At 45.4% G+C, this 23,639-nt stretch overlaps 1 protein-coding gene across 1 annotated transcript in view; it reads left to right on the top strand.

Moving 5' to 3' along the window:
- LOC147891829 (uncharacterized) overlaps positions 1 to 23,639 on the top strand; it is a 36,294-nt gene that overhangs the window by 6,126 nt on the left and 6,529 nt on the right. The window contains exon 3 of the mRNA XM_087388784.1: positions 3,513 to 3,616. Within this exon, the coding sequence (XP_087244910.1) occupies positions 3,513 to 3,616 (104 nt within the window). The remainder of the gene's footprint in view (positions 1 to 3,512; positions 3,617 to 23,639) is intronic.

Below are 23,639 nucleotides of genomic sequence, written 5' to 3'. Positions count from 1 at the left end.
TCTTTGGTCTGAAGAATGCACCACCAACATTCAACAAGATGATGTCTCGTGTATTCGCATAGTATATTGGGAAGTGCCTGTTCATCTTTCTCAATGATATCCTTATCTTTTCCGCGACAGCCGAGCAACATATTAAGGATGTGCGATGTGCCCTACAGTTATTACGTGATAACTGGCTATATCTCAATGCAAAGAAAAGTGAATTTGGATTGCTGGAAATTCAGTATTTGGGCTACATCATTAGTGCTCAAGGGATTTGATTAGACCCTGAGAAGATCCAAGCTATCACAAGTTGGGCTGTCCCCACGACGGCCCAGGAGATCCGATCCTTTGTGGGTTTGTGTCAAGCATATAGCTCGCACATGGAGGGTTTCTCAACATACGCAGCCTCTCTTACAGATTTACTCAAGGGAGTAAAGACACGCATATAAAAAGTTCAAGTCACAGGCAAAGCTTTGCAGGCCTTACACGACTTGCAACAATTGGCCACGATAGCACCAGTTATGAAGATCGCCTCTTGGGATGATCCATTTCTGGTAATCATAGACGCTAGCAATGTCGCCATAGGGGCAGTTTTACAGCAATAGGATAGGCCCGTGGCATACTATAGCAGAAAGCTTAACGATGCTAAAAAAAACTATTTAGTGTATGATAGAGAGCTCCTCGGTGTTATCCAGGCATTAAAACAGCGGTGGAGTCAGATATTCCAACAATTTGGGAGAATGATCGAGTACGTTCCCGACAAAAACAACCCCGTTGCAGACGCTCATAGTCGGAAAGGTTCCATTTAGACCATTGAGCAGGCCACTGTGCTCAAAATCAAAGGAAAGGATCTTGATAGCATGAAGGCACAGTACGCGGAGTCAGTAGAGTTTGGCATGCAGTTTCAGTTAGCTACGACGCTTGCTCCAGGCCATTACTCATTAGAGGATGGTTGGCTTTTCCTATAAGAAAAGGTTATGTGTACTCAAAGACAAATGGCAGTTGCTTCTTCATGCTGTCCATGACGCCCTTATCGGTGGTCACAGAGGTATCAATGGGACTTTGGAGAAGTTAGAGCACTATTTTTATTGGCCAAAGATGCGGACGGACGTATACGGCTATGTGCAGAATTGTCAAATATGCCAAAAGGTCAAGGCTTCCCACAAGAAAGTGGCAGGCTTACTTACTCCATTGCCAATCCCTGATGGTTTTTTCCAGGACATAGGTATGGATTTCGTGGGGCCACTTCCAGCATCCGCAGGTACGTGTAATACTCAATGTCTTACTATTGTTTGTCGCTTTAGTAAATATTGCATGCTCATTCCCTGCAAACAAACGGCCAGTGTTGAAGATGTAGCTCGTTTGTTTATCAAGTATTGGTATCCCATTGGAGGGTTGCCAAAGACCATCGCATTCGACAGGGACTCCAAGTTTACGTCTAGCTTTTGGCGAGCCTTGTTTGATAATTTTGGTAAGTTGCAGATGTCCAGCGCTTTCCATCCGCAATCGAACGGCGAGACAAAAAAGTATAATGGTATGGCATTTGATATTTTGAAATCATATTGTCATGATGCTCATGGAAAGTGGGAGCAGTTTCTTTCGCTTGTGCAGGCCATTCTAAACGATACCTATTCTTTGAGTATTGGTCGCACACCTTATGAAGCGACATTTGGACGGCGATTTACCTCACTCCTCACCCGGATGGTGTCTCCATCTCTTGAAGCCAACAAAACCACCGAATCCATGGCAGAGATTACGGAGTCCGTGAAAAGCCGCATCGCCAAAGCTCAAGCATCGTATACACACCAAGCTAATAAATCCAGACGAGATGTCCAGTATAAAGAGGGTCAATGGGTGTATTTACGGATTATCAAGCAACGATTGAAGCAGGTGGGCAAGCGATGCCCTAAGCTGTCCTTCAGGAGCTTCGGACCATTCCCTATTATTCAAAAGATCAACGATGTCTCAATGAAGTTACGCCTACCACACAGTTGGACTATGCACAACGTGTTCCATGTAGCTTGGTTGAAGCTATATTTTGGACCTCCTCTTTCAGAGATTTTCGATGAGCAACAACCTGAAGTTCTTGATGAAGCCGAAGTTTTGCAGCCAGAACAGATCCTTCTTCATAAATTCAAGCATGGGTCAGGACGCATGATTTGTGAGTTTTACAAGTTCCGCGATCGAGGTACCCATGAAACAGTGTGGTTGGATGAAGGTTTTTTTTAGGAGTTTCTCCAGATATTGGCGGACTACTTGGAAGCAATGAACCTACCGCCAAATTAAGGAGCGAATGTGACATGCACCCCTGCACTTGGGTGCAAGGTGACACACTGGCTACGTCGACAAGTGCATTATAGTTCCCAGATAGGAGATTTTGTCGTATGCTGTGACCCCTTGTCCAGGGACAGTCAAGCACAAGCTGCGTAGGTCAGTCTCTTAGCCTTAGGTCAAGTCAGTAAGTTAGTTCTTGTTCACTAGTACCTATTGGAGAACAGTAGGTTAAGTGTTTCCATCTTATAGTTTAGGTCTTAGCCTAGGTTAGGACAGGTAAGCAGGGAAGGCAGCCTACAAAGGCTGTCCAAAAACTCCCCTGGCAAATGAGCCAGGGAGGGCTTTTTATAGGCTGGTTGTAGGCCAACCAGTCTGTAAAACAGACCGACTCAGTCGGCTGTTTACAGACTGGGTTGGCTCAGTCCAGCAAGGGCCCCTTGGCTGCCCTCTTTCCTCATTCAGTGCTCCTGCCTTCAGCTCTCCTACAAGCTCCACTCCAGCCTCCTTGTGCAGCCCCTGAGATCCTCAGTTCTGGCTCTGCTCTAGCCTCAGTCCCTTGGCCATCAGTTCAGCCTGATCTGAAGGGGTCCACGCAGCACAACAGTTGGAGGTTTGGACCAGCAAACGGAGAGAGGTTTGGACACTATCTCCTCAGCTTTTCTCAGTTTTCTTTAGAGGCTACACAGCCTACTTCTTAGCTCTAGTTTCTTAGTCATATCTCAGCTCTCTCTCAGTATCTATTACTCTCAGTGATCACTCTCTCACTCACGCAGTAACCCTGCATTTCCGGTAGACAGCACAAGCCTCTCCCTTGTCTTGCAGAAGCATCCTATATCGTCAGTGTGGACAGCATCAAGGTCTTGGTACTGGTCGGCGTTGCCTCTCAGGTCTTTGGGTCTGCTATATGTGTGCACAGTGAGCTCTTTAGAAGCGCGTTCCGTGCTCTCTTGAAGAGTGTTCTTTGTATTTCTCAGTTCTCCAAGTATAAAGCAAATTCTCCCCTGATTGGGGGAGGGGGCCCTCAGTGGGTACAGGGACCCAATCAGTTGTCGACTCTTCTCTCTCTCTACCCTCATCTCTATCTCTCTCTATGGTAAACGACGCTCATTCCTTGCTAAAGGTTTAAAGGTCTTGCTGTGAATTACATGATCAGATTACTGTTGCATGTTACACTTTCATGAAGGTTTGTGTTTGTTGAGGTTCTTTGTAGCTGTAAATAGTTTGTGTGCCTTCTGACACCGTGTAACTTTTTGCAGGTAGAACACATTATACGGGAGCAAAACATCATGGAAGCCTATGACACCTTAGAGCTTTTCTGTGAACTCATTGTTGTTCGGCTTCCTATCATTGAATCGCAAAGGTAAACGTGGAGCTGCACCAGTCAGCAGTGGTTCTTGTCAATTTGGGATGCTTTTTCTAGTGCCCCCAAACAAAATTATAATTTTGGTCATGGTTCTTCATGTAGGCAGACGTAGAGTGTATGCTAAAGAGAATCAGATTTTAAACACTCTTTCCTGAAGGCAGAGAGAGAGAGAGAGAGAGAGAGAGAGAGAGAGAGAGAGAGAGAGAGATTGGGGGGGGGGGGGGGGGGGTTGAGGGTTGCACAAATGTCCATTGGGGACCCAACAGTATTTTTGTTACAGAATTGACAGGTCAAAAGTTTACAGCTCTACAAGTGGCTGCCCTAGTTACATAGTCTGTGTCTATTGATTCCAAGATATGTCTGGTAAGATTTGGTGCCAGGTCCAATATGCAAACTTTCCTTCTATACTCCGTTAACCCTTTCAAGGAGGAGCCAACATCTATGGCTGGTAAAGAGGCTGTGATGCAATGAGGTGTCATGTTTCTCTCTGACCTATTGATAGCATCAAAGATGTGCATGGTCCTCATCTTGTACTCCACTTCTTGTGGCACATTTTGCACCAAATTCTCTCTTTATAGAGGATCCCGCTCCATTTGTGACATGTGCTTAGTCTTAAATTGCATGTATGTTCAAATGCTCAATAGAGGGTTAAAGAGGCTTTATATGACCACCATAAGATTAGGGCTTAATTATGGCACCTAATGTGACCAGTCCACAAGCATAGAAGAAGCTAGTCTCAAGGTAGATTATGTTTAAATTTCCAGCACCACCACATGCAGGTTGCATACATCTTCTACCACGTCAGCTGCTTTCAAGAGGCCATAGCTAACAACACTTGTGACTCCAGGGCCAGCCGCCCTACTGCTGTCCCACTCTGCTTGCCATTGTTTCTTCTCCAACCCTCACAGTTTCTTATCTTCTGTTAGAGTTAGTCATTTCCTTTCGGCCTTAGGGAGAGAGGGCTTTGTGGTTGTGCCCGCCTAGATTAGTGTAGAACAGGAGGGGGATGGACCCGTACCAAGGCAACGGCCTAGTAGACAGCCAGACAGCCAGGTTTGGGCTGTTTTGGCTATATGAGGGGTCTGTCTAACCTGCGATCAGGCCGCCCCAAGAGCTGGCCAGGACAAGGCTGGGAACTAGGTCCCCAACCTGGTCGGGTTAACTCGACCAGCGCAACCCTGTTGGGTCGTGTTAGGTCGACCTGTGGGTCGAGCCAGGTCGGCTGCATAAGCAGGCCGACTGCAGGGTTGGGTCCCTATTTATAGGCTCCTCCCCTGCCTTTTTTCCTCATCTTGTACTAGTGTTTTTTCTCAGCTTCAGTGTAGAGTTTTTCTCTTGATTTCGGGTGTTGAAGTGTCTCTCCTTCCATCGCATTGTGAGTTTACTGTTTTTGCTCTCAGTCTACTGTTCACAAATCTGCTGCACCTTTCACATGGTATGAGAGCAGCAAAACGAGTAGAACCTGGGACTGGGGGAGGTGCAGGAGCAAGTAAGGAAAGTCACTGCTGTTTGGAGGCATTTCAGGGATTGTTGGAGAGTGTTGCTTGCAGGTGTTTGATGTGTGGACACGCGCAGGTGTTTCTTGGATGACGTGGAGATATTGTTGCAGCCCATATCGCATGCACACTCACTGTATTGTGCATTGATTAAACCATCGTCTGTCTCTTGAACAAGACCTTGTACAAATCCAGTGCTGCTGGAAGAAGTGGACAGATTGGGTGTGTAGGAGCGCTTGAAGAAGGCGAGGCAGTTCGGGGTAGAAGGCAATTCTTTGGAGAAGGTGTTGCAAAGCGTGGAAAGCAAGGCACTGTTGAGAAGGTGTTGCAGGCGGCAAGCATCGAGCAACCTCTTGTCCCTTCCCACATTCTCTTCCAGCCTCCTCCTCTCTTCTTTCCCCAGCCTCCTACCAGTGTTTGTTCATGGCTGGTGGGATTTTGAACGGATCTTGCAGTAGCAGTAGCAGTAGCAGTACCAGTTGGATCGTGGCCTGAGGAGATTGTGACCAGCTCATTGTACATGATGCGTGGGAGCATATGGTGCAGATTTAAGGCAGTCTTTTTGAGGCGGTTTCGAGTCGAGAGGGGGCTTCTTTAATGTTCCAGCAGATATTCCAGCGGCACACCACCTTTGTGGATTGATCTGACATCCAGGAGCTGAGAGGGGGTGTTAGAGTTAGTCATCTCCTTTTTGCCTCTTAGGGAGAGGGGTGGGCCCACTTAGCGAGAGTGTGGATCAGTGTAGGACAGGAGAGAGATGGACCCCTACCAGCGCAACTGCCTTGCCAGGGTACCATGCAGGAGCTCGGCTAGTAGACAGTGATATTTGGGCTGTTTTTGGTACCCTAGGGGTCCGTCTGACCCGTGATCAAGCTGCCCCAGGAGCCGTCCAGGACAGGGCTAACCAGGTCCCCAACCTGGTCGAGTTAGTCTGATCAGACTGGTCGGGTTAACTCGACGAGACCTGTCCCTGTTAGGTGGGGTTAGGACGATCTGCCTCTACAAGACCTCTGATGTCTCTGCACCAGACTGCTGGATAGAAATCTACCATTCACTGCAGTTTCATAGCCTGCGACTCCACTTGCCCTCTCTGGTCCTATTAGAGCACTTTCTGAGCTTTTCGAAACCCAGATTGCAGCTTACCTGAGGGGTCCGTCTGACCCACGATCAAGCTGTCCCAGAAGCCAACCAGGACAGGGCTGGGTTGGGGGCCAACCAGGTCCCCAACCTGGTGAGTTAGTCTGATCAGACTGGTTGGGTTAACTCGACGAGACCTGACCCTGTTGGGTGGGGTTAGGCCGATCTGGCTCTACAAGACCTCTGATGTCTCTGCACCAGACTGCTGGATATAAATCTACGATTCACTACAGTTTCACAGCCTGCAACTCCACTTGCCCTCTCTAGTTCTATTAGAGCACTTTCTGAGCTTTTCAAAACCTAGATGGCAGTTTATGCTTGGGCATTGACGAGAACATAAGCATAGCTTTTCTTACTAAGTTACTTTTATTATTATTTTCCCATTTACTCTATTTTTGTTGATTTCTCTCTTTCCTTCTTTCTTCTGATTGCTTTAGAAAAAGAGTTAATTTGTAAGATTGGACATATTCCAGTCTTAGGGTGAAGATGTGGTAAAGTGTGCAGCGATCCCATCTACAACCTACTTGTCTCATCGCACGCACGCCTGTGCTCTCGGCATGCTCCCTAATGTGCGTCTCAAGAGCTCATCCATATACGTTGGCCATCAGAGCTCCAACCATGATAGTCTGGTAGTTGCTTGCATCCATGTGATCCCTATATGATGATGTTTGTGGTCCAAGAGGTTGAGAGGCTTGTGTAGAAAGTTTCATTGAATAACTTTGCTAGGATTACAGCAAGTACCTCCCACCCGTGGGATAGGCCCTCTTCATCCTTGGCTTTGCCATTTTGGAGCTTCTTGGTGGCTTCTTTTAGACGGGATGTGGTGAAGAGTGTGGATCTGGTGGGGCGAGGGATGTCTTCTATGTTAGGCTTGGTTGGTTAGGAACATGGTGGAGTGTATCCAAGTAAGTTTTTTAGAGGCTTGGGTCCATTATAGGGCATGGCGATCTCTTCTCCACTACCTTCATCCAATTTTTTTTGGAATGACTGCTGTAAAGGATACTTAAAGAGATCTTGTTCATGGCGGGCAACAAACTGCCGTTTACTCTTTCCCAGCCTGATTCTGACCGGGGTGTGGTCTCAGAGAGCCTAAGCGCTTTCATTGGTCATCAAACCAACTCTTTTGACATACAGACAGGACCCTTCAGGTGACTTTTCAGGGTTTTATATATGTGTGTGTGTGCGTGTATAGAGAGAGAGAGAGAGAGAGAGAGAGAGAGAGAGAGAGAGAGAGTCTTCTTTTTAGCATTCTCTACATAGGCGTATGTAAATATATGATCCATATTATAACAAATCTCAGAGTCATACTTTTCTAAATAATTTATGTCAGTACCTAATCCTTCCTCAATTGTTAAGTTATGTAGGACAAGCTTTCTCCCCTAAAAATATATGAGGCTGCGCCTTTCAAATCTTTATCATGTTTTTGGCTTCTCAATGTCCTTGAATGCAAGACTTGAAACATTTTGAAATGATGCTAGACATGAGTTGGCATCATGATGCAGCTTAGGGTTCTTTACAATGAGAGCCAAAAGCATCCCTTCTTTGTGTTTGGGATCTAGACTGATCTTTCAGCTTTGATTGTGTTTTTTTGCTTAAGATTGATCTTTCAGCTCAATCTTAATTTTTCTTATCCACACCCTTTGTTAGTGTCCTCCTGTCACACGGTAAAATTCAGCATGTTGTCTGTTTTTGCCAAGGGTTGATGGACTAGATGGGAGTAGCATGGAAGGTTGCCTCAGAGCTTTTTTTGCAACCAGTATGGCTGTTCCCGATATTTCTTCGTGGCTTCTGGTGACTGCACTGTGTCAGCTTTACATTGCAGACAGATACGGGTCATACATTTTGATACTTGTTTTATATAGTATCTTGGGAGCTTGATTTTCTTTTAGGGTGTTCATGTATGTGCTGTGTCTATTATCCCAAAGCAAACAAGTCCAACAAACTGGGATAGATAGGAAGGTTGCCTTTTGTCTTTGTTGCAACCCATTATAGCTTCTCCCCATATCATCAATGGCTTCTGATGACTTCACTGTGTTAGCTTTACATTGCAGACACATACGAGTCCTATAATGTGATAGAATCATATCTTGTGCTAAATAGTGTTTGGAAAGCCTCAGTTCCTTTTAGGATGTGCATATATTGCTGTAAACATTCACTGCAACTAGGTCTGATCCTGATAAAAAATTTCTAATCAGGTGACTTGCTATGTCATGTCTTTTTTTTTCCAGAGAAAAAGACTTCTATTAATGCTTGAAAAAACAGCAATACCAATCAGCAAGGCCGAAAGGTGCTGACCATGGACCAAAGAACTTGGTTGTCAGAGAGAAACCAGCTTGTTTCTTCAGTGGTGCCACTTGGAACTATCCTATCAGTGGTGTACAGGCACATTTGAAAGTGCTGAGAGCATCTTTCATCGCACAATGCCTTTGTAAACATGTGTTTGTCAATGATAGCTGTAATTTCTGCCACTTTTGGAAGGATGGAGACTGGCATGTCTTATGCAAAATGGTTCGAGTTGACAACTACAATTCACAAAGGCTACGAATATAATGGGGTTATCATGATGAACACTCAGGGCATGCTGGTGCCCATGGAGACAAGTACAACCCACCTGAATCCTTGTGATTACCATCCAGAATGTTTCGTACCTCATTCTAGTGGATTGGCTGCATCTTGGGTTTTTATTTTATGGTCTTGTTGAGAACATTATCATCCTTAGATCTAAGTCAAATGTTGGTTTCCAATCCTTGGCATTCTCTGCCTTACATTCTAGTGCATTGCAAGAAATACTTTGCAGGATTGGAATTTATATGGTGATTGTTGTACCTTAGATATTCAGTTCTCAAGCATGATGGAAATAAAAGTGAATGAGGTATCAGAGAAGAGAACTAGATAAATGATAGGGTGGCCACTATGGTTGCTTCTATGATGCATAGTGGGTCTAGGGCAAGGCTAGGAAGGTCAAATGAGTTGTGAGAGGACAAATATACACATGATAGGGTCGACCATTGTGGTTGCTTCAGTGATGCATAGAGGGTCTATGAAAAGGCTGGGAACACCTATGAAATTGGACAACTCAACTTTTGAGGAAACTATATGAACCTCTCTTTTATTATCACCCAGCCCGGGATTCGGTGAAATTCCTCATTTCTCAAGCTTAAATGTTCACATTGAGTTATCCCCATGCTTGTGACGCAGTCTTGCGATGTGATTGGATCAGGTTTACAATTACAAAAGGCTATGAATTCCACGGGGTCATCGTGATAAACTATAAGTGCATGCTGGTGCCTATAAAGACAAGTACAAACCACCTGAATCCTTGTGATTACCATCCAGAGTGTGTTGTACATCATTACAGTGGATTGATTAGATGCTTTTACTTTATGGTCTTGTTTAGAACATTATCATGCCTTAAAAGTCAAATGTTGGTTCCAATCCTTGGCATTCTCTGCCTTACATTCTAGTGCATTGCAGGCAAGAAATACTTTGCACAGGATTGGGATATATATGGTATTCGCTGTACCTTAGATATATGGTAATCGCTGTACCTTAGATATATGGTAATCGTTGTACCTTAGATATCTGGCAGCTTGTGCTTGGGTACTGATGAGAATATAAGCATAGCTTTGCTTACGGATTTATTTTTTAAAAATTTCGCTCATTTACTCATTATTTTTGTTTGCAGTCGCTCACAAGCACCTTCTCAGTTACCATGATTGTAGGAGAAGGCACTTCTTATATTTTCAAGGCTTGTGATGCAGTCCAGCCATGCTATGCTCTCAAATGGAGCTCCATGCCAGGGGCACCTCACTGTGTGTTACCTCTAAAGCATTATGCACTCATTTGCCATGGTTGTATGAGAAGGCACTTCTCATATTTTCCAATCCATGTAGGGTGTTTTGAGTTGCGTAGATGTGGAGACAGTAGGAGTGACACGACCCTAGCACTCCTGAAACCTCTGATCTGCAAGCAAACACAAGAACACCCAAATGTGAGGAAACTGAGCAGGCTGCTCACCACCCAACCATGACATCTACGGGATGCGATCCCGAATCATGAGATGTCCCCTCTGAGCCACGAGCTGAGCTACTAGCACGAACTCCCAACCAGATCCTAACCAGCTTGGTGTCCCATACCACCAGGTGGCACTGTGAAGCTTTGCAGGGCCTTGGGCTACGCTATGATGCAAGCGCGCATCCGCGACTCAATCCAGGATCAGACCTAGCACTTGGAAACGAGACTTGCTCCCATCGGCTCCCTGAGAACTGAACCTCTGGGTCCCTTATATAGTCTCGGGTCCCAAGCGCCAAAAATAGCGAAGACCTCTAACTGGTTCGTACCCTTGCCACTCAACCTGAGAATCAAGCCTGCCTAGCTCTAAGCCTCCCTAGGCTACCTGAGCTAGTCTTGTGTACCCAGTACCTGTGAGATACCAATCTGTGCACATGACATACTTCCCCTCGTCTAAGAACTCACTCCTGAGTTATTTAAAAAACTCGGGAATGTCCTCTGGAGGTTTTGTAATGTCTCCCATGTTGCATCCTCCTCAACATGATCCTTCCACTTGATCTTGTATTCCGTGATAGTTCTATTACGAATCTATCTATCACGAAATTCAAGAATACTCTCAGGTTCGTGTAGAATAAAAGTCAAATATGTAACTTCTATTATTTCTTGAGGAGAAACAAGTTGATCATCCGCACCCAGTAACTCTTTCAGTCTGCTGACATGAAACACTGGATGTACTTTAACATCAGGAGGCAATTCTAGTTTATATGCAACTGGTCCAATTCTTTTAATAACCTTGAGGGGACCACAATATCTGGGGGATAACTTCGGAACCAAACCAGTACTTAGGCTCTTGGATTCCTTGGGAATACACAAATATACCATCATTCCTTCAGAAAACTCTCTAGGTGAACGATGTCTATTAGCATAAAATCTATCCCGATCTTGGGTAGATCTAATAGACTCCTTGGCAAACTGTTTGCAGCATCATTTTGTATTCCCTTTAACCCAACCATAACTGGTGACTTAGGTTGAAACCTGTACGTAAGCATAAAAGGACTGCAACCAGTACTCGAATGCTTTGCACTGTTATAAGCAAATTCTATCATAGGTAGATAATCTTCCCATGAAGACTGTCTCTTAGAAACATATGCCCAAAGCATATCTTCAACCAATTGGTTGACCTTCTCTGTATTGCCATCATATAAAGCATGTCATTGCGAAGGGGAGGTAGAGGGGAAGCCATCGGGCCAAATGGAAGTTGAGGAGTCCAAACGGGTGAGGAGTTATGAAGAAAACCGGAATTCAGCTGAAGGAGGTTGAAAAACCAGTCCAAAATCTCAACAAAGGGAGAAGATGAGAGATAAAACCACACATGTGAAGTTTAGAAGGCCCAGGAAGGTCCAGGAATGGCAAAGGAGCATGTAGAAGGCACTAGAGCCACCTGGAACTCTAGGGGGGCCACCGAGGGTACATGGCCCTCTAGGAGACTCACTAAAAATGCCACGTCATCATTTTTCAACAACCACTCTTTTAATTTCTATGGGGGGCCACTGAGGGTACATGGCCCTCTAGGAGACCCACTAAAAATGCCACGTCATCATTTTTCAACAACCACTCTTTTAATTTCTTGGAATGCCTTTGGGCCTCCGGATTAATTATGCTTATGTGCTAGGTACCATGCCGCGTTTAATTACACATTATTAAGCCCATGCTTGGACTTTTAAAACCAAAGTTGTCACAGTCTTGTAGTACATTAAAGTACTTGGAATTTCATGCCCCTGTGACAGTATGTTCCTTCCATCCAATCCGAATATCGTGGGTTTTAAACCACTCTATTCCGATTAACAACTCCACATGCTCCAAGTGCATGACAGCACGTAAGAGTAGCTGTGTAGTCTTGAATCAGGATAGAAAGTGCTTCAATCTTGCGATCCCAAAATTGCTTCCTAGTTGGAAGCTGCACCTCGTAGGTGTGATCGCTAGGTATCGTAGACAGTCCCATCTTCTGTACAAGTTTGTAATTAACAAAGTTGTGTGAGCTGCCCGGGTCAAAGAGAATGTGTACTCTTTGGTCCCTAACTTCTCCATAAACTCGGAAAAGATCATGGGAACCAAATAACGAATTATTAAAAGTGCAATTACAAGAAAGTGGGCAGGTAATGACATTTACAGAAATACCTGTCATCGAAACTTGATTAGCTCCCTTAGCTTTGGTACTTGGACCCGCATGGAGCTTCGGTCCTGGCGCTTGCATCTGGTTCTTGCGCTTAGGACTATCATTCCTAGTGTGGCCCCGCTCCTTGCATATGAAGCAACGTCCTTTTTTCTTTAGCTTCAATGTACGAAGGAAACGAGCACGACCATTCTTCGCCTGAGTCATATGTTTCTTGGAGGCGTTGTCTCTAGACTTCGACTCCCGGTACTAGTGGTAGACTGGAAGAACTTCCTCTTGTTCTTCCCACCCGTGTCGGCAACTGTGGTTGCATCATCATAGATGCACGCGTAATTCATGGCCTCTTGCAAAGTGATACACTTGTTGTTCTTGATCTGTAACTTATACGAGTCAGGCAAACCGTCCACAAAGAAACCCAACAAGGTCATTGGATCCATCTTTGTAGCTCTGCTCTGCAAATCCTGAAACCTTTGAACATAAACCTCAAAAGTTAGATTCAGCTTGGACATATCGAGGGCTTTGAGCTTGCCTACGATATCAATCTGCCTCCTTCTTCGGAAACTCTTTCCTGAAGACCCCTTCGAATTCTATCCATGTTGCAGGCTTGGGTCGGAGTTCCTTCCACCACAATAGAGCCTTGCCTGACATAAACCCTGTTGCAAGCTTGTCATCAGGGTAAGGGTGAAACTGGAAGTGTACTTGCCACTTGTGCAACCAAGTGTCAATAACGACTTCTGATCTCTGGGAAAAGGATCTTGAGTGATGTTCGGACCTAACACTGAAGCCATGGCATCCACATGCGTGAGCACCTGAACAGTGCTAGTCAAAAGTGTGAGTGTAGTTTGAATGCCTTGGAGTTGCTATGCCAATACCGTTTGATTCGTGTTAACCTGCTCAAACTTTTCATCAAGAGCAGTGGTGAATTCACTGAAGGCTGTCTTCGTAATCAGATCATCGTAGAGACCCTGGTCATCCTCCGCATGGTAGTTCATATCCTGGTCTCCCATCGCAAGCTCAGGGTCTACAGAATCAGCCATAACTGAAATCGGATCTGATGAAGAAAGTAGGCTGAGAGAAGTAATAGGTGGTCTCAAAACTGAGAGGCTGGAACAGAGAGAAAAGTTGACGAAATAGAGGTGATGAAGGAAAGAGGGCTGGCTGGATGAAAGGAGAAGGGGCTGGCGGAGGCTGTCAATCTCGAAGCCAAGCTCCTTGCTGTCCCGTACGGAGTGCTGTAGCAGGCGGAACCGGAGGGGGAAATCGGCGAGGGGATGTGGAGGGGTGTAGACCTGCGCACAAATCTGCTCGTAAGGGGGCTGCTGCTGCGATAAGCTCTGGAGTGGGTGAGCGATGCTTTTAGAGGGCTCAGCCTCTAAGCAAGCCCCCCCCCCCCCCCCCCCCCCCCCCCCCCTCCTAACTTGGAGGGGTGGTGCTTTTTGAGCATCTAGGCCCCCGCCGAATTCACGCAGCCTTGCCTGCGGCCTGCTCCAACCTATGGCGCACCCCTCGACTCCCTCCTTGGCTGTGAATTGCTCCAGCCCTCGGTGCCCTCATGTTCACTGCTCAGCCTGCCGTCCCTAGGTTCAACTAAGGCTCCCCCTCAGCCCATCGTTTCTCTCCTACCAACGCTTCTCTCCAGCAATCACACTCCCTTGCAATTGCTCTCTGCCCTTCCCAATTACACCTAGCTCTCTCTCTCACCTAGCGCCTCAGTTCAACACCGAACTCACTCACTCTCTGCCTTCTCCTACCTTCTTTCCATAATTTAAAACCGATGAACCAGCAAACACTTGCAAGGTATGAACACGACTTTCGAAATTAGGGCATACTTGGAGCAAAATTCGTCCAAAATTCTCGCAATAGAAGTTCCTACCTCAAGAGTTGGCCCTGATACCAACTGACACGACAGCACTCCTGCAAGCAAACACAAGAACACCCAAACGTGAGGAAACTGAGACCCAACCATGACATCTACGGGATGCGATCCTGAATCAGGAGATGTCCCCTCCGAGCTACGAGCTGAGCTACTGGCACGAACTTCCAACCATATCCTAACCAACTTGGTGTCCCATACCTACCAGGTGGCGCTGTGAAGCTTGGGATCTGCTGTTGGGCCTTGGGCTACGCTATGATGTAGGCGCGTCCGCGACTCAATCCAGGATCAGACCTAGCACCTGGGAACCAAACTTGCTCCCATCGGCTCCCTGAGAACTGAACCTTTGGGCCCCTTATATAGTCTCGGGCCCCAAGTGCCAAAAATAGCGAATACCTCTAATTGGTTCGTACCCTTGCCACTCAACCCGAGTGAAATCGCTTGCTCTCTCATGGAACCTCACGCTCATAATTTACTGTATAAACACTCTCATAAGAGCTCTCTCTCTCTCTCTCTCTCTACACACACACAGCTACGACCCAGGACAACATGTCGGGCTGGATTCCTCCGAAGGTATTTTATTTCTTGAAGAGAGAATCTGTTTCAAAGTGTTCAGCATGAAGCTGTCTCGACAAAATCCAAAACGTGAATCAAATTACATGAGCTCTTAGGCTTTCTTTCTTGGCAACAAGCCACTTGTCAAATTCTACATTACTTTCCTAATTACATGCCACTAAGGGCAACTTTGGAGTCTTTGAAGCACTTGGTCACGCGAACCGCCTCCTAAATTCTTGTCAGGCTCCATTGTGCTTAGGAAAAATGTAAGAAATCCTAGATTTACTATATTTAGAAATGTGCTAAGGAACAGAAAGGAGACTGAAATAGCAGAGAACAAGGAATAATTGTATTGCTTGAGTGTCTGTAGTGTAGCTGTTGTGTCATCCATACAATTGGGCCTCTCTTATATAGAGAGTGAAGAGTCACACATGAAAAGGTGTGTACTCCAAAGTGTATGTGCATGAAGAGGTGTGTACCCCTTGTGAAGGGTGTGACCTTTGATGAGAGGGTACATTACAATAGGAATGTCTCTTGTGAAGGGTTGTGCCTCATAGAAAGTGTCCCGTCGAAAGGGCATACCCTTCCACAAGTGTCCATTCATCAAACCATCCATAAGTCTAGATATAGAGAAAGGAATACGTCACAGATCGTGACATCCCCTCCCACTCAAAATAAGACCCTGGTGGAGATAATGAACTTATGTAGAAAATATCACTATAAATTCTGAAAATACTGCTGTAAAATGTTAGTGTACTGCTGTAAGTCTTCATCAGATTGCCAAGTAGCGTCGGAGTCGTCCAGATCTCGCCAAAGAACAAGGAATTCTGTGATAAGTCGATGTCGAGTCTCTCACTGTCGATGGTCCAGAATACGCTCAGGAATAAGGAGAACATAATTGTCTTCGATTTCTGGGACATAATCACTTGCAGGAGGAACTGCTTCATCGCCTGGAATGTACGTCTTTAGCCAAGAAATATGAAATGTCGGATGGATTTTACCCCATGATGGTGGTAATTCCAATTTGTAACTTAAAGGTGAATTTTTCTTGACGATCCGGAAAGGTCCATAGTATCTTGGTCGCAACTTAGGAAACACAGACTTAACCGTCTTATAGCGATGTGGGGCTATAAATAAGGCACCATGTCACCAGTGTTAAATTCCAGGTGACGTCTATGTTTGTTGGCAGACCGTTGATACCCCTCTTGCGCTTTTCGCATATGATCCATGACTTGGAGTAGAATGTCTTGCATTTCTTGAACCAGTTGATCAGCTAGGGCCACTCGATGTTGAAGTACAAAATTCGTTGGTACAATCGGAGTGTGTCCATAAGCTGCTTGAAATGGAGTCATGCTGATGGCACTATGGAAAGAGTTATTATAAGCAAACTCAAGGAGTGGTAGATACTCTTCCCAAGCTGCTAGGCGTGACTGAATATAATGTCGAAGCATTTCTTCCAGAACTTGGTTGACTCTTTCAGTCTGGCCATCTGATTTTGGGTGGTAGGCTGAACTGAACAGTAGAGTTGTACCCAAAGATTCGAACAATGAAATCCAAAAGTGACTGGTAAACTTAGGATCTCTGTCGGATATGATATTCTTGGGCAATCCATGGTGTCGGAAGATGTGTTGTATGAAGAGTTTGGCTATGTCTGGAGCCTGTGCACTGCTTTTGCAAGCAACAAAGTGTGCCATTTTAGACAATCGATCAACAATTACCATAATCTGAGTGTTACTCGGGAGGATCGTGGTAGTGTTATAATGAAATCCATGGAAATACTTTTCCACCTTTCAGTTCGAACTGGAAGAGGCTGAAGAAGTCTTGCTGGAAGTCGTCGGCTTGCTTTTATTTGTTGACAAGATAAGCAAGATGTAACCATTTTGATGACGTCGCTTTTCATCTGAGGCCAGTAGTATGTTGCACTGAGTAACCGATAAGTCTTGTTGATGCCTGGATGGGCAGCATAAGGAACTACATGATGCTCTTTTAACAAAAGACGTCGAACATCCTTGTCATGTGGTACACAGACGCGATCTTGATAATACAGAAGGTCGTCCGTATAAGAATAGGAAGAGAAAATCTTTTGTTCGGAAGTCGAAGGTTGATCTTTTGAAAGAACTTGTACTGCTGTGCCGAAGTCTTTATCATTGAAATACTTCCCTTTGAATGAATTCGGAACATCCACAGATAATGTAGAGATTACCATAGTTGATGCTAGAGTTAGCCTGCTGAGAGCATCTGCAACTACATTGCGTAGTCCTGGAATGTACTCAATGGTCATGTGAAAGTTGGCCAGAAACTCAACCCAGCGTGCTTGTCGAGCGTACATGACTGGCTGAGTAAAGATATACTTTAGAGAGTGATGGTCTGTCTTGACCACCGAGTCGGCTCCCATGAGATAATGTTTCCAAGAGCGATAAGCATGTACAATGGTAAGAAACTCCTTATCATAAACCGGGTATCGGGTTTGGATATTAGAATGTTTATGGCTGTTAAAAGCAATAACTCTGCCTTCTTGCATCAAGACTGCTCCTGTAGCGATGTCGGAAGCGTCGGTCATGACCTCAAACGGAAGGTTTGGGTCAGTAATAGCCATAACTGGTGTGGTAGTGAGTGCTTGCTTGAGTTGTTGGAAACTATACTCTGTTTCGGGAAGCCACTGGAAAACTGCTGTGCTTTTCAATAATTCGGACATAGGAGCTGCGATTTCGAAAAACTGATAGTCCTTTGTATGGTAGAAGTTTGCCAATCCGAGAAAAGAGCGGACATCATGAACATTCTTAGGAGTAGGCCAGTTTCGGATTACCTCGACCTTCTTGGGATCCACAGAGATGCCTTGAGCTGAAATAACATGTCCCAAATATTCGAGTTGGGTCTTGAAGAACTCACTCTTCTCAATGTTGATGTAGAGAGAATTTGCGCGGAGAACTTCAAAAACTTGGTGAAGATGTTGTTTGTGCTCATGTAGGGATCTGTTGAAAACGAGGATGTCATCGAGGTAAACAATGACGAACTTATCGAGGAAAGGCCTGAAGATGTCGTTCATTAGTGTCATGAATGTGGCTGTGGCATTGTTTAATCCAAAAGGCATGACCAAACATTCATAGTGTCCATACTTTGTTCGAAAAGCTGTCTTGTACTCATCGCCTTCTCGTATGCAAATTTGATGATAACCTGAACGAAGATCAATCTTTGAGAATTGTGTTGCGTGTAGAAGTTGATCGAAGAGGTCATCGATGCGAGGCAATGGATACTTGTTTTTGATAGTGAGCTTGTTGAGGGCTCGGTAGTCGATGCAGAGGCGCATTGACTTATTCTTTTTTTCCACAAGTAGTACAGGAGATTCGAAAGGGCTGCGACTGGGCCGAATGTGACCTTTGTCGAGTAGCTCGGTCACCTGTCTTTGGATTTCTTCATTTTGAGTGTAAGAAATCCGATAAGGAGGTCTCGACGGTGGATTACTGTCGGGAATAAGTTCGATTGGGTGATCCACTGGTCGTCGAGGTGGTAACTGCTTTGGCAATTCTTGTGGAAAAATATCCAGGTAGGGCTGGCAAAAAGGTTGGCCACAAAGTACTTGAGTGGCCAGGGAAGGTTCGGGGTTGCTGGCATCCTTTAAGCGTCTTTGCCACCATAGAAAAGCTGTATCCTTGAGGAGGGAGGCTGCCAAGGCGATCTTTTTGCCTTCAGTGAGGTCAACAGTATCTCTGGTTGACTTGAGTTTCACCTTGTATGTTGACTTCAGGGGTCTTTTTTGGACTTGAGTCTTTGATCTCTGGAGAGGCTGCACGCGAGTGTTGCGACATATTTGAGGTCCCCGTGAGAAAAGCACGAACTTGCGCTCTAGTTTGTACCATTCCTGGAAGAGGATTCGGGCTGCTCCCTGAGGTTGCTCATGTTGGAGGGGGCAGGCGAGGCAGGATGGAACCACTCGTGGAAATTTGGTAAAGGAGGTCCTATCTGAGGTAACACTGGTGATGCCGAAATGGGTGTTACCGCTCGTGAGAGTACAGGAGTAGGTTGCAGAGTCCACGGATCTGAGAAGGGATAAGGAGCTGTTGTCGGAAGTGGAGGATATCCAGGAGAAGGAGTGCCTTCAGAGTGTAAATACTGTCTTGGGGAAGGTACAACCTGTATAGGAGGATATCTGGGAGCTGAGGGAGGTGGAGAGTACCTTGGAGATGCCGAAGGTGACGGGTAAAATTCTCTCCAAAGATGGACAGCAAACTCTTGAGGAATATCGGGTTTTGGGTATCTTCGTGTCTCGTGGAACACAACCTGGACTGTGCTGAGGAAGATGTAATTGAGGTGCCTCATGCAGAAGATATAGGATGTGGTCCAAATCATTAGGAGGGCACGTGACATAGAAGACCCACGATGCCAAAGCTCCGAAATGGGCTGGTTGTGCAATCTGAACATGATATTGTGTGGTAGATGATGCCTGAGGTGTCCTTGAAATGCCGGGTGAATTACCAGGGGTTTCCATGCTTTAAGGGAGCGTCTTTCATTTGCTGTAATTTGATAATGACAAGAGAATCCTTAAAAGTAGAATGGAAAGAATCCACCTGGCATTGATTTAATATGCCAATTTGTTGCGTAGAAAAGGCCTGCAGATCGCTGTCCGGAGGTCCATGTTGCAGTGGGTTGTGAGGAGCCGATCGGGGCTGATCGGGGCCTGTCTGGTCCGGATTGGAAAACAGGAACAGGGCGCTTTTAACAGGCTGTCTTCATCGCGAGAGGAGTGCTGAACTGCTGCTGATCTGGCAGATAATGTAGCGCAACAAAGGGGGGCAGGCTGTCTATGGCGCAACAGGCTGCAGGTACCCAATTCTGGATCGCGATAGGGGGCTGGCGCACCAGGCTGCTGATGTCAATAAAGACTCGCGAAACAGAAGGGGGGAGGCAGGCTGTCAATGGCGAAAACTGGTTGCAGGCTGATTTGCGGCAGAATGGCTGGCTGGCGCTGTTCTCACGCTGCAGGCTGGCAGGAAACAGGGCTGAAAAACTGGCGAGGCTAGGGGCTGCATATGGCGAGGGGAGCAGGGCAGCGAAATGGCGAGGCTAGGGGCTGGCAGCGAAATGGCGAGGGTAGGGGCTGCGCAGCGAGGCCAACCTTTTTGACGAAAATCAGTATGGGTGTTGAGAAGGTGCGCCCTTTTTTCGTTTGTGCTGCCTACGTTGGGTAGTTGCCCAAAAAAAACTTTAAAAGGTGGGTTTATTTGACCCTAGGGTAGACCTAAAGTTTGGGGCTGGGTTTTTTCTTTTTAACCCCTCTAGGTACCCTTTTTATAAGTGCTTGGTGCCAAAAGGTGTGCCTATTCGAAGGGGTGTGACCCTTGGAATAGGTGCACCTTTTCATGAAAGGGTGTGTCCCTGTTTTTAAAAGGGGTGTCCCCACATGAAGAGGTGTGTCCTTTTTTTCCACGATGGGGTGTGTCCCTTGGGTGAGGAGTCAAGACTCTTCATCAAAAGGTGTGTCCAATGGTGGAAAAGGTGCGTCCCTTGGTTTTGGGACAGCCCAAGCACATGAAAAGACACGATTTTTGTCGTGTCCATTCACATCAACTCGTGATGTGTGGGAGATGGAGAGGCCATTGATTGCTTTAGGTAGGGTTGGCACTAAAAATTTTTACGCTCATTCTCTCCATCTCTTCCATGCACAATGTGCACGGATATCCTTCTAGCGAAAAGAGATGTATTAGATAGGCGCTAGAAGGTGGGGGGCATTTCCTACAGGTAGGAGCGAAATTTGCTCTGATACCACTGTAAGAAATCCTAGATTTACTATATTTAGAAATGTGCTAAGGAACAGAAAGGAGACTGAAATAGCAGAGAACAAGGAATAATTGTATTGCTTGAGTGTCTGTAGTGTAGCTGTTGTGTCATCCATATAATTGGGCCTCTCTTATATAGAGAGTGAAGAGTCACACATGAAAAGGTGTGTACTCCAAAGTGTATGTGCATGAAGAGGTGTGTACCCCTTGTGAAGGGTGTGACCCTTGATGAGAGGGTACATTACAATAGGAATGTCTCTTCAATAGAATGTCTCTTGTGAAGGGTTGTGCCTCATAGGAAGTGTCGCGTCGAAATCGCATACCCTTCCACAAGTGTCCATTCATCAAACCATCCATAAGTCTAGATATAGAGAAAGGAATACGTCACAGATTGTAACAAAAAATAACTCTTCCTAGTACCTGCAACAATTAATTAAAGCGCACCACCATGGCACCCATTAATTGTTAGCGCTTTGCATGCAAATAACACACTGTAGACTATTTCTAGTCATGGTGGGCGTCCCCACTGAACACATGTGCACACATAACAAATATAAAAATATATGTTTATTCTCTGGTTGACCGAAGTCAACGCTCTTGATCATAACTTGTAAAACTCCTTCCCCTGAGGGCCTTTGCGTATAGTATGGTACACAATCTGCTCTAGCTGAAGGACCTCCTCCAGCTCATCCACTTCTGGTGGATCCTCTGATACTGGATCTGTAGGCTCTGGCCCCTGGAATTTCTTTAGAAGACTCACATGGAATGCATTGTGAATCCTCCAATGCTTTGGCAATGCCAACTTGTATGCAACCTCATTTATTTTTTTTGTAACCCTGAAAGGGCCATAATATGTGGCAGATAACTTTGCATACACTTTCTGTTTGCCTTTAAATTTGCAGAGCCTAGCTTTCTCGAACTTTAAAAGTACCCAATCCCCTTCCTTGAGATCTAATTGTCTCCTATGCTTATCTGCAGCTCTTTTATGCTTCTCTTGAGACCTTTAAATTGCTGTCCGGACTTGGCTGTAAGCTGTCCGGAGGTCTCTCACAAACTGATCAGCTGCAAATATTTCATCCTTGGTCCTCAAGATAGGTGGCAGAATCACCTTCCCATAAATGACCTCAAAGGGGGCTTTCCCTGTAGAGCTGTGTACTGTATTATTGTAAGCAAACTCTACTAATGGTAGGTACTTTTCCCAGTCTGAACCTTGGTCACCCATGTAGCATTTCAGCATATCCAATGCTGTAGAATTTGCTACTTCACTTTGACCATCTGTCTGGGGATGGAAAGAAGAATAAAAATTCACATTCATGCCCATATTATCAAATAAAGCTCTCCAGAATAGACTGGTCATTCTGGGATCTCGATCACTGACAATGGACTTAGGCATACCATGGTCGTTGGGATTTAGATTTAGATGCTCATTGGGGAGAGACTAAAATGAAAACGTTTAGACTTCACAAGCAGTTGTAGCTTGAATGAAGAGATTTTGGACTACCTTTTGATTAGCCTTCTCCTTTAGTGCTAGCCTTCGTCATGGCTGAGTCTGCCCTTCACCTCCGGAGTGCCGACAGAAACTCAGTACGAAGACTTTGTATAAATGGATGCTCAAGTATGTGTGGGTGTGTGGATTTGTATGTGTGAGAGCATATTTTTATACTATGGTCTATACCCACTGTTGGGCGCTGATGACGTCAGTGGGGATGTCATAGTAGCTAGTCCTTGCTATGCATGATGGAGTTTATGGTTTTCAACCTTGTGAGTGACTATCATGAGATTGAAACTGCACTATGTTGTGTTTTTAGAGGATGAGTTTGGGAATGTTCCTGGATTCATCTAGGTATATTAGGCATACCATGGTACTTAAAGATCTGCGCCATCATCCTATTGAACGTAGCTGGGGCATTTGTCAATCCAAAAGGCATCATGAGATATTCATACAACCCAAAAGTAGTGTGGAACGTTGTCTTGTGTACATCCTGAGGCTGTATCCTCACTTGGTGATAGCCGCTCTTTAAGTCTATCTTGCTGAAAACTGAAGCTCCATTTAACTGATCCATCACATCATCAATGCGCGGAATAGGGAATCTATTCTTGATGGTCATTTTGTTCTATGCATGGTAATCGACGCACATACGGAATGAGCCATCTTTCTTCTGTACTAGCAGTACAGGGGAACAAAAAGGAGGAGAATTGGGCTGAATCAACCCCTTGGACAACAAGTCCTGCACCTGAGTCATAATCTCTTCTTGCTGAGTTGCACTAACTCTGTATGGGGGCCTATTGGGTGGCTCACTGCCAGGAATGAGTTCTATGCCATGATCCTTAGGTCTCTCATGGGGTAGTTCCCTTGGCAAAGTGTAAGAAAAGCAATCTTTAAAATTTTCAAGAAACTGAAATTTATTCTGATCTGCCTCACTTATTTCAGCATGCATTTCCACATCTCTCTTTTACAAAAATCATGTAAGCTGAAACTGCAGACTTTATTTCTTTTCCAATAGAACTATTTGATACAATGGGAATAGTTTCCCCTCTATTCCTAGCAACCACACAATGTACTTTGCCCCTATGTACAAACTCCAGCACTCTTTTTAGGAAGAGTCAACTTCACTGCCTTGCGACGAAACCAAGGCATATCCAAGACTACATTATGATGTTTTAGTGGAGAAATGAAGAAGTCTTCCTGATCCACATAACTCTGTACATGAAGACGGAGCTTCCCTATCAAGGGAGTGACTCACAGAACATCTGATCAGCATCCAAAGCCCTGCCCAACTCCTCCGTCTTTATTCCCAGTCTCAGGGCTAGGTCCTCTGATATGAAATTATCAGTAGCCCCTGGATCAAATAAAATCAGCGCTTGTTGGTCTCTGACTTTGCCCCATGATAGCAGCAATTCTCGTTCTTTTGGGTTTGAAACATGACCCAGTATGTCAGGAATTCCTCCTGCCATTGGCTTTTGCGGTCCCCGTGGCTTTTCTGCCTCTTTTCCCTTTGAA

Source organism: Dipteris shenzhenensis, chromosome 17 (genome assembly GCF_047967505.1).
Source record: "Dipteris shenzhenensis isolate YYH24624 ecotype China chromosome 17, Dip_SZ_1.0, whole genome shotgun sequence".
In the NCBI taxonomy this organism is placed as follows: Eukaryota; Viridiplantae; Streptophyta; class Polypodiopsida; order Gleicheniales; family Dipteridaceae; genus Dipteris; species Dipteris shenzhenensis.
Note: the sequence above shows the minus strand (reverse complement) of the source record. Positions and strands in the feature narration are given on the sequence as shown.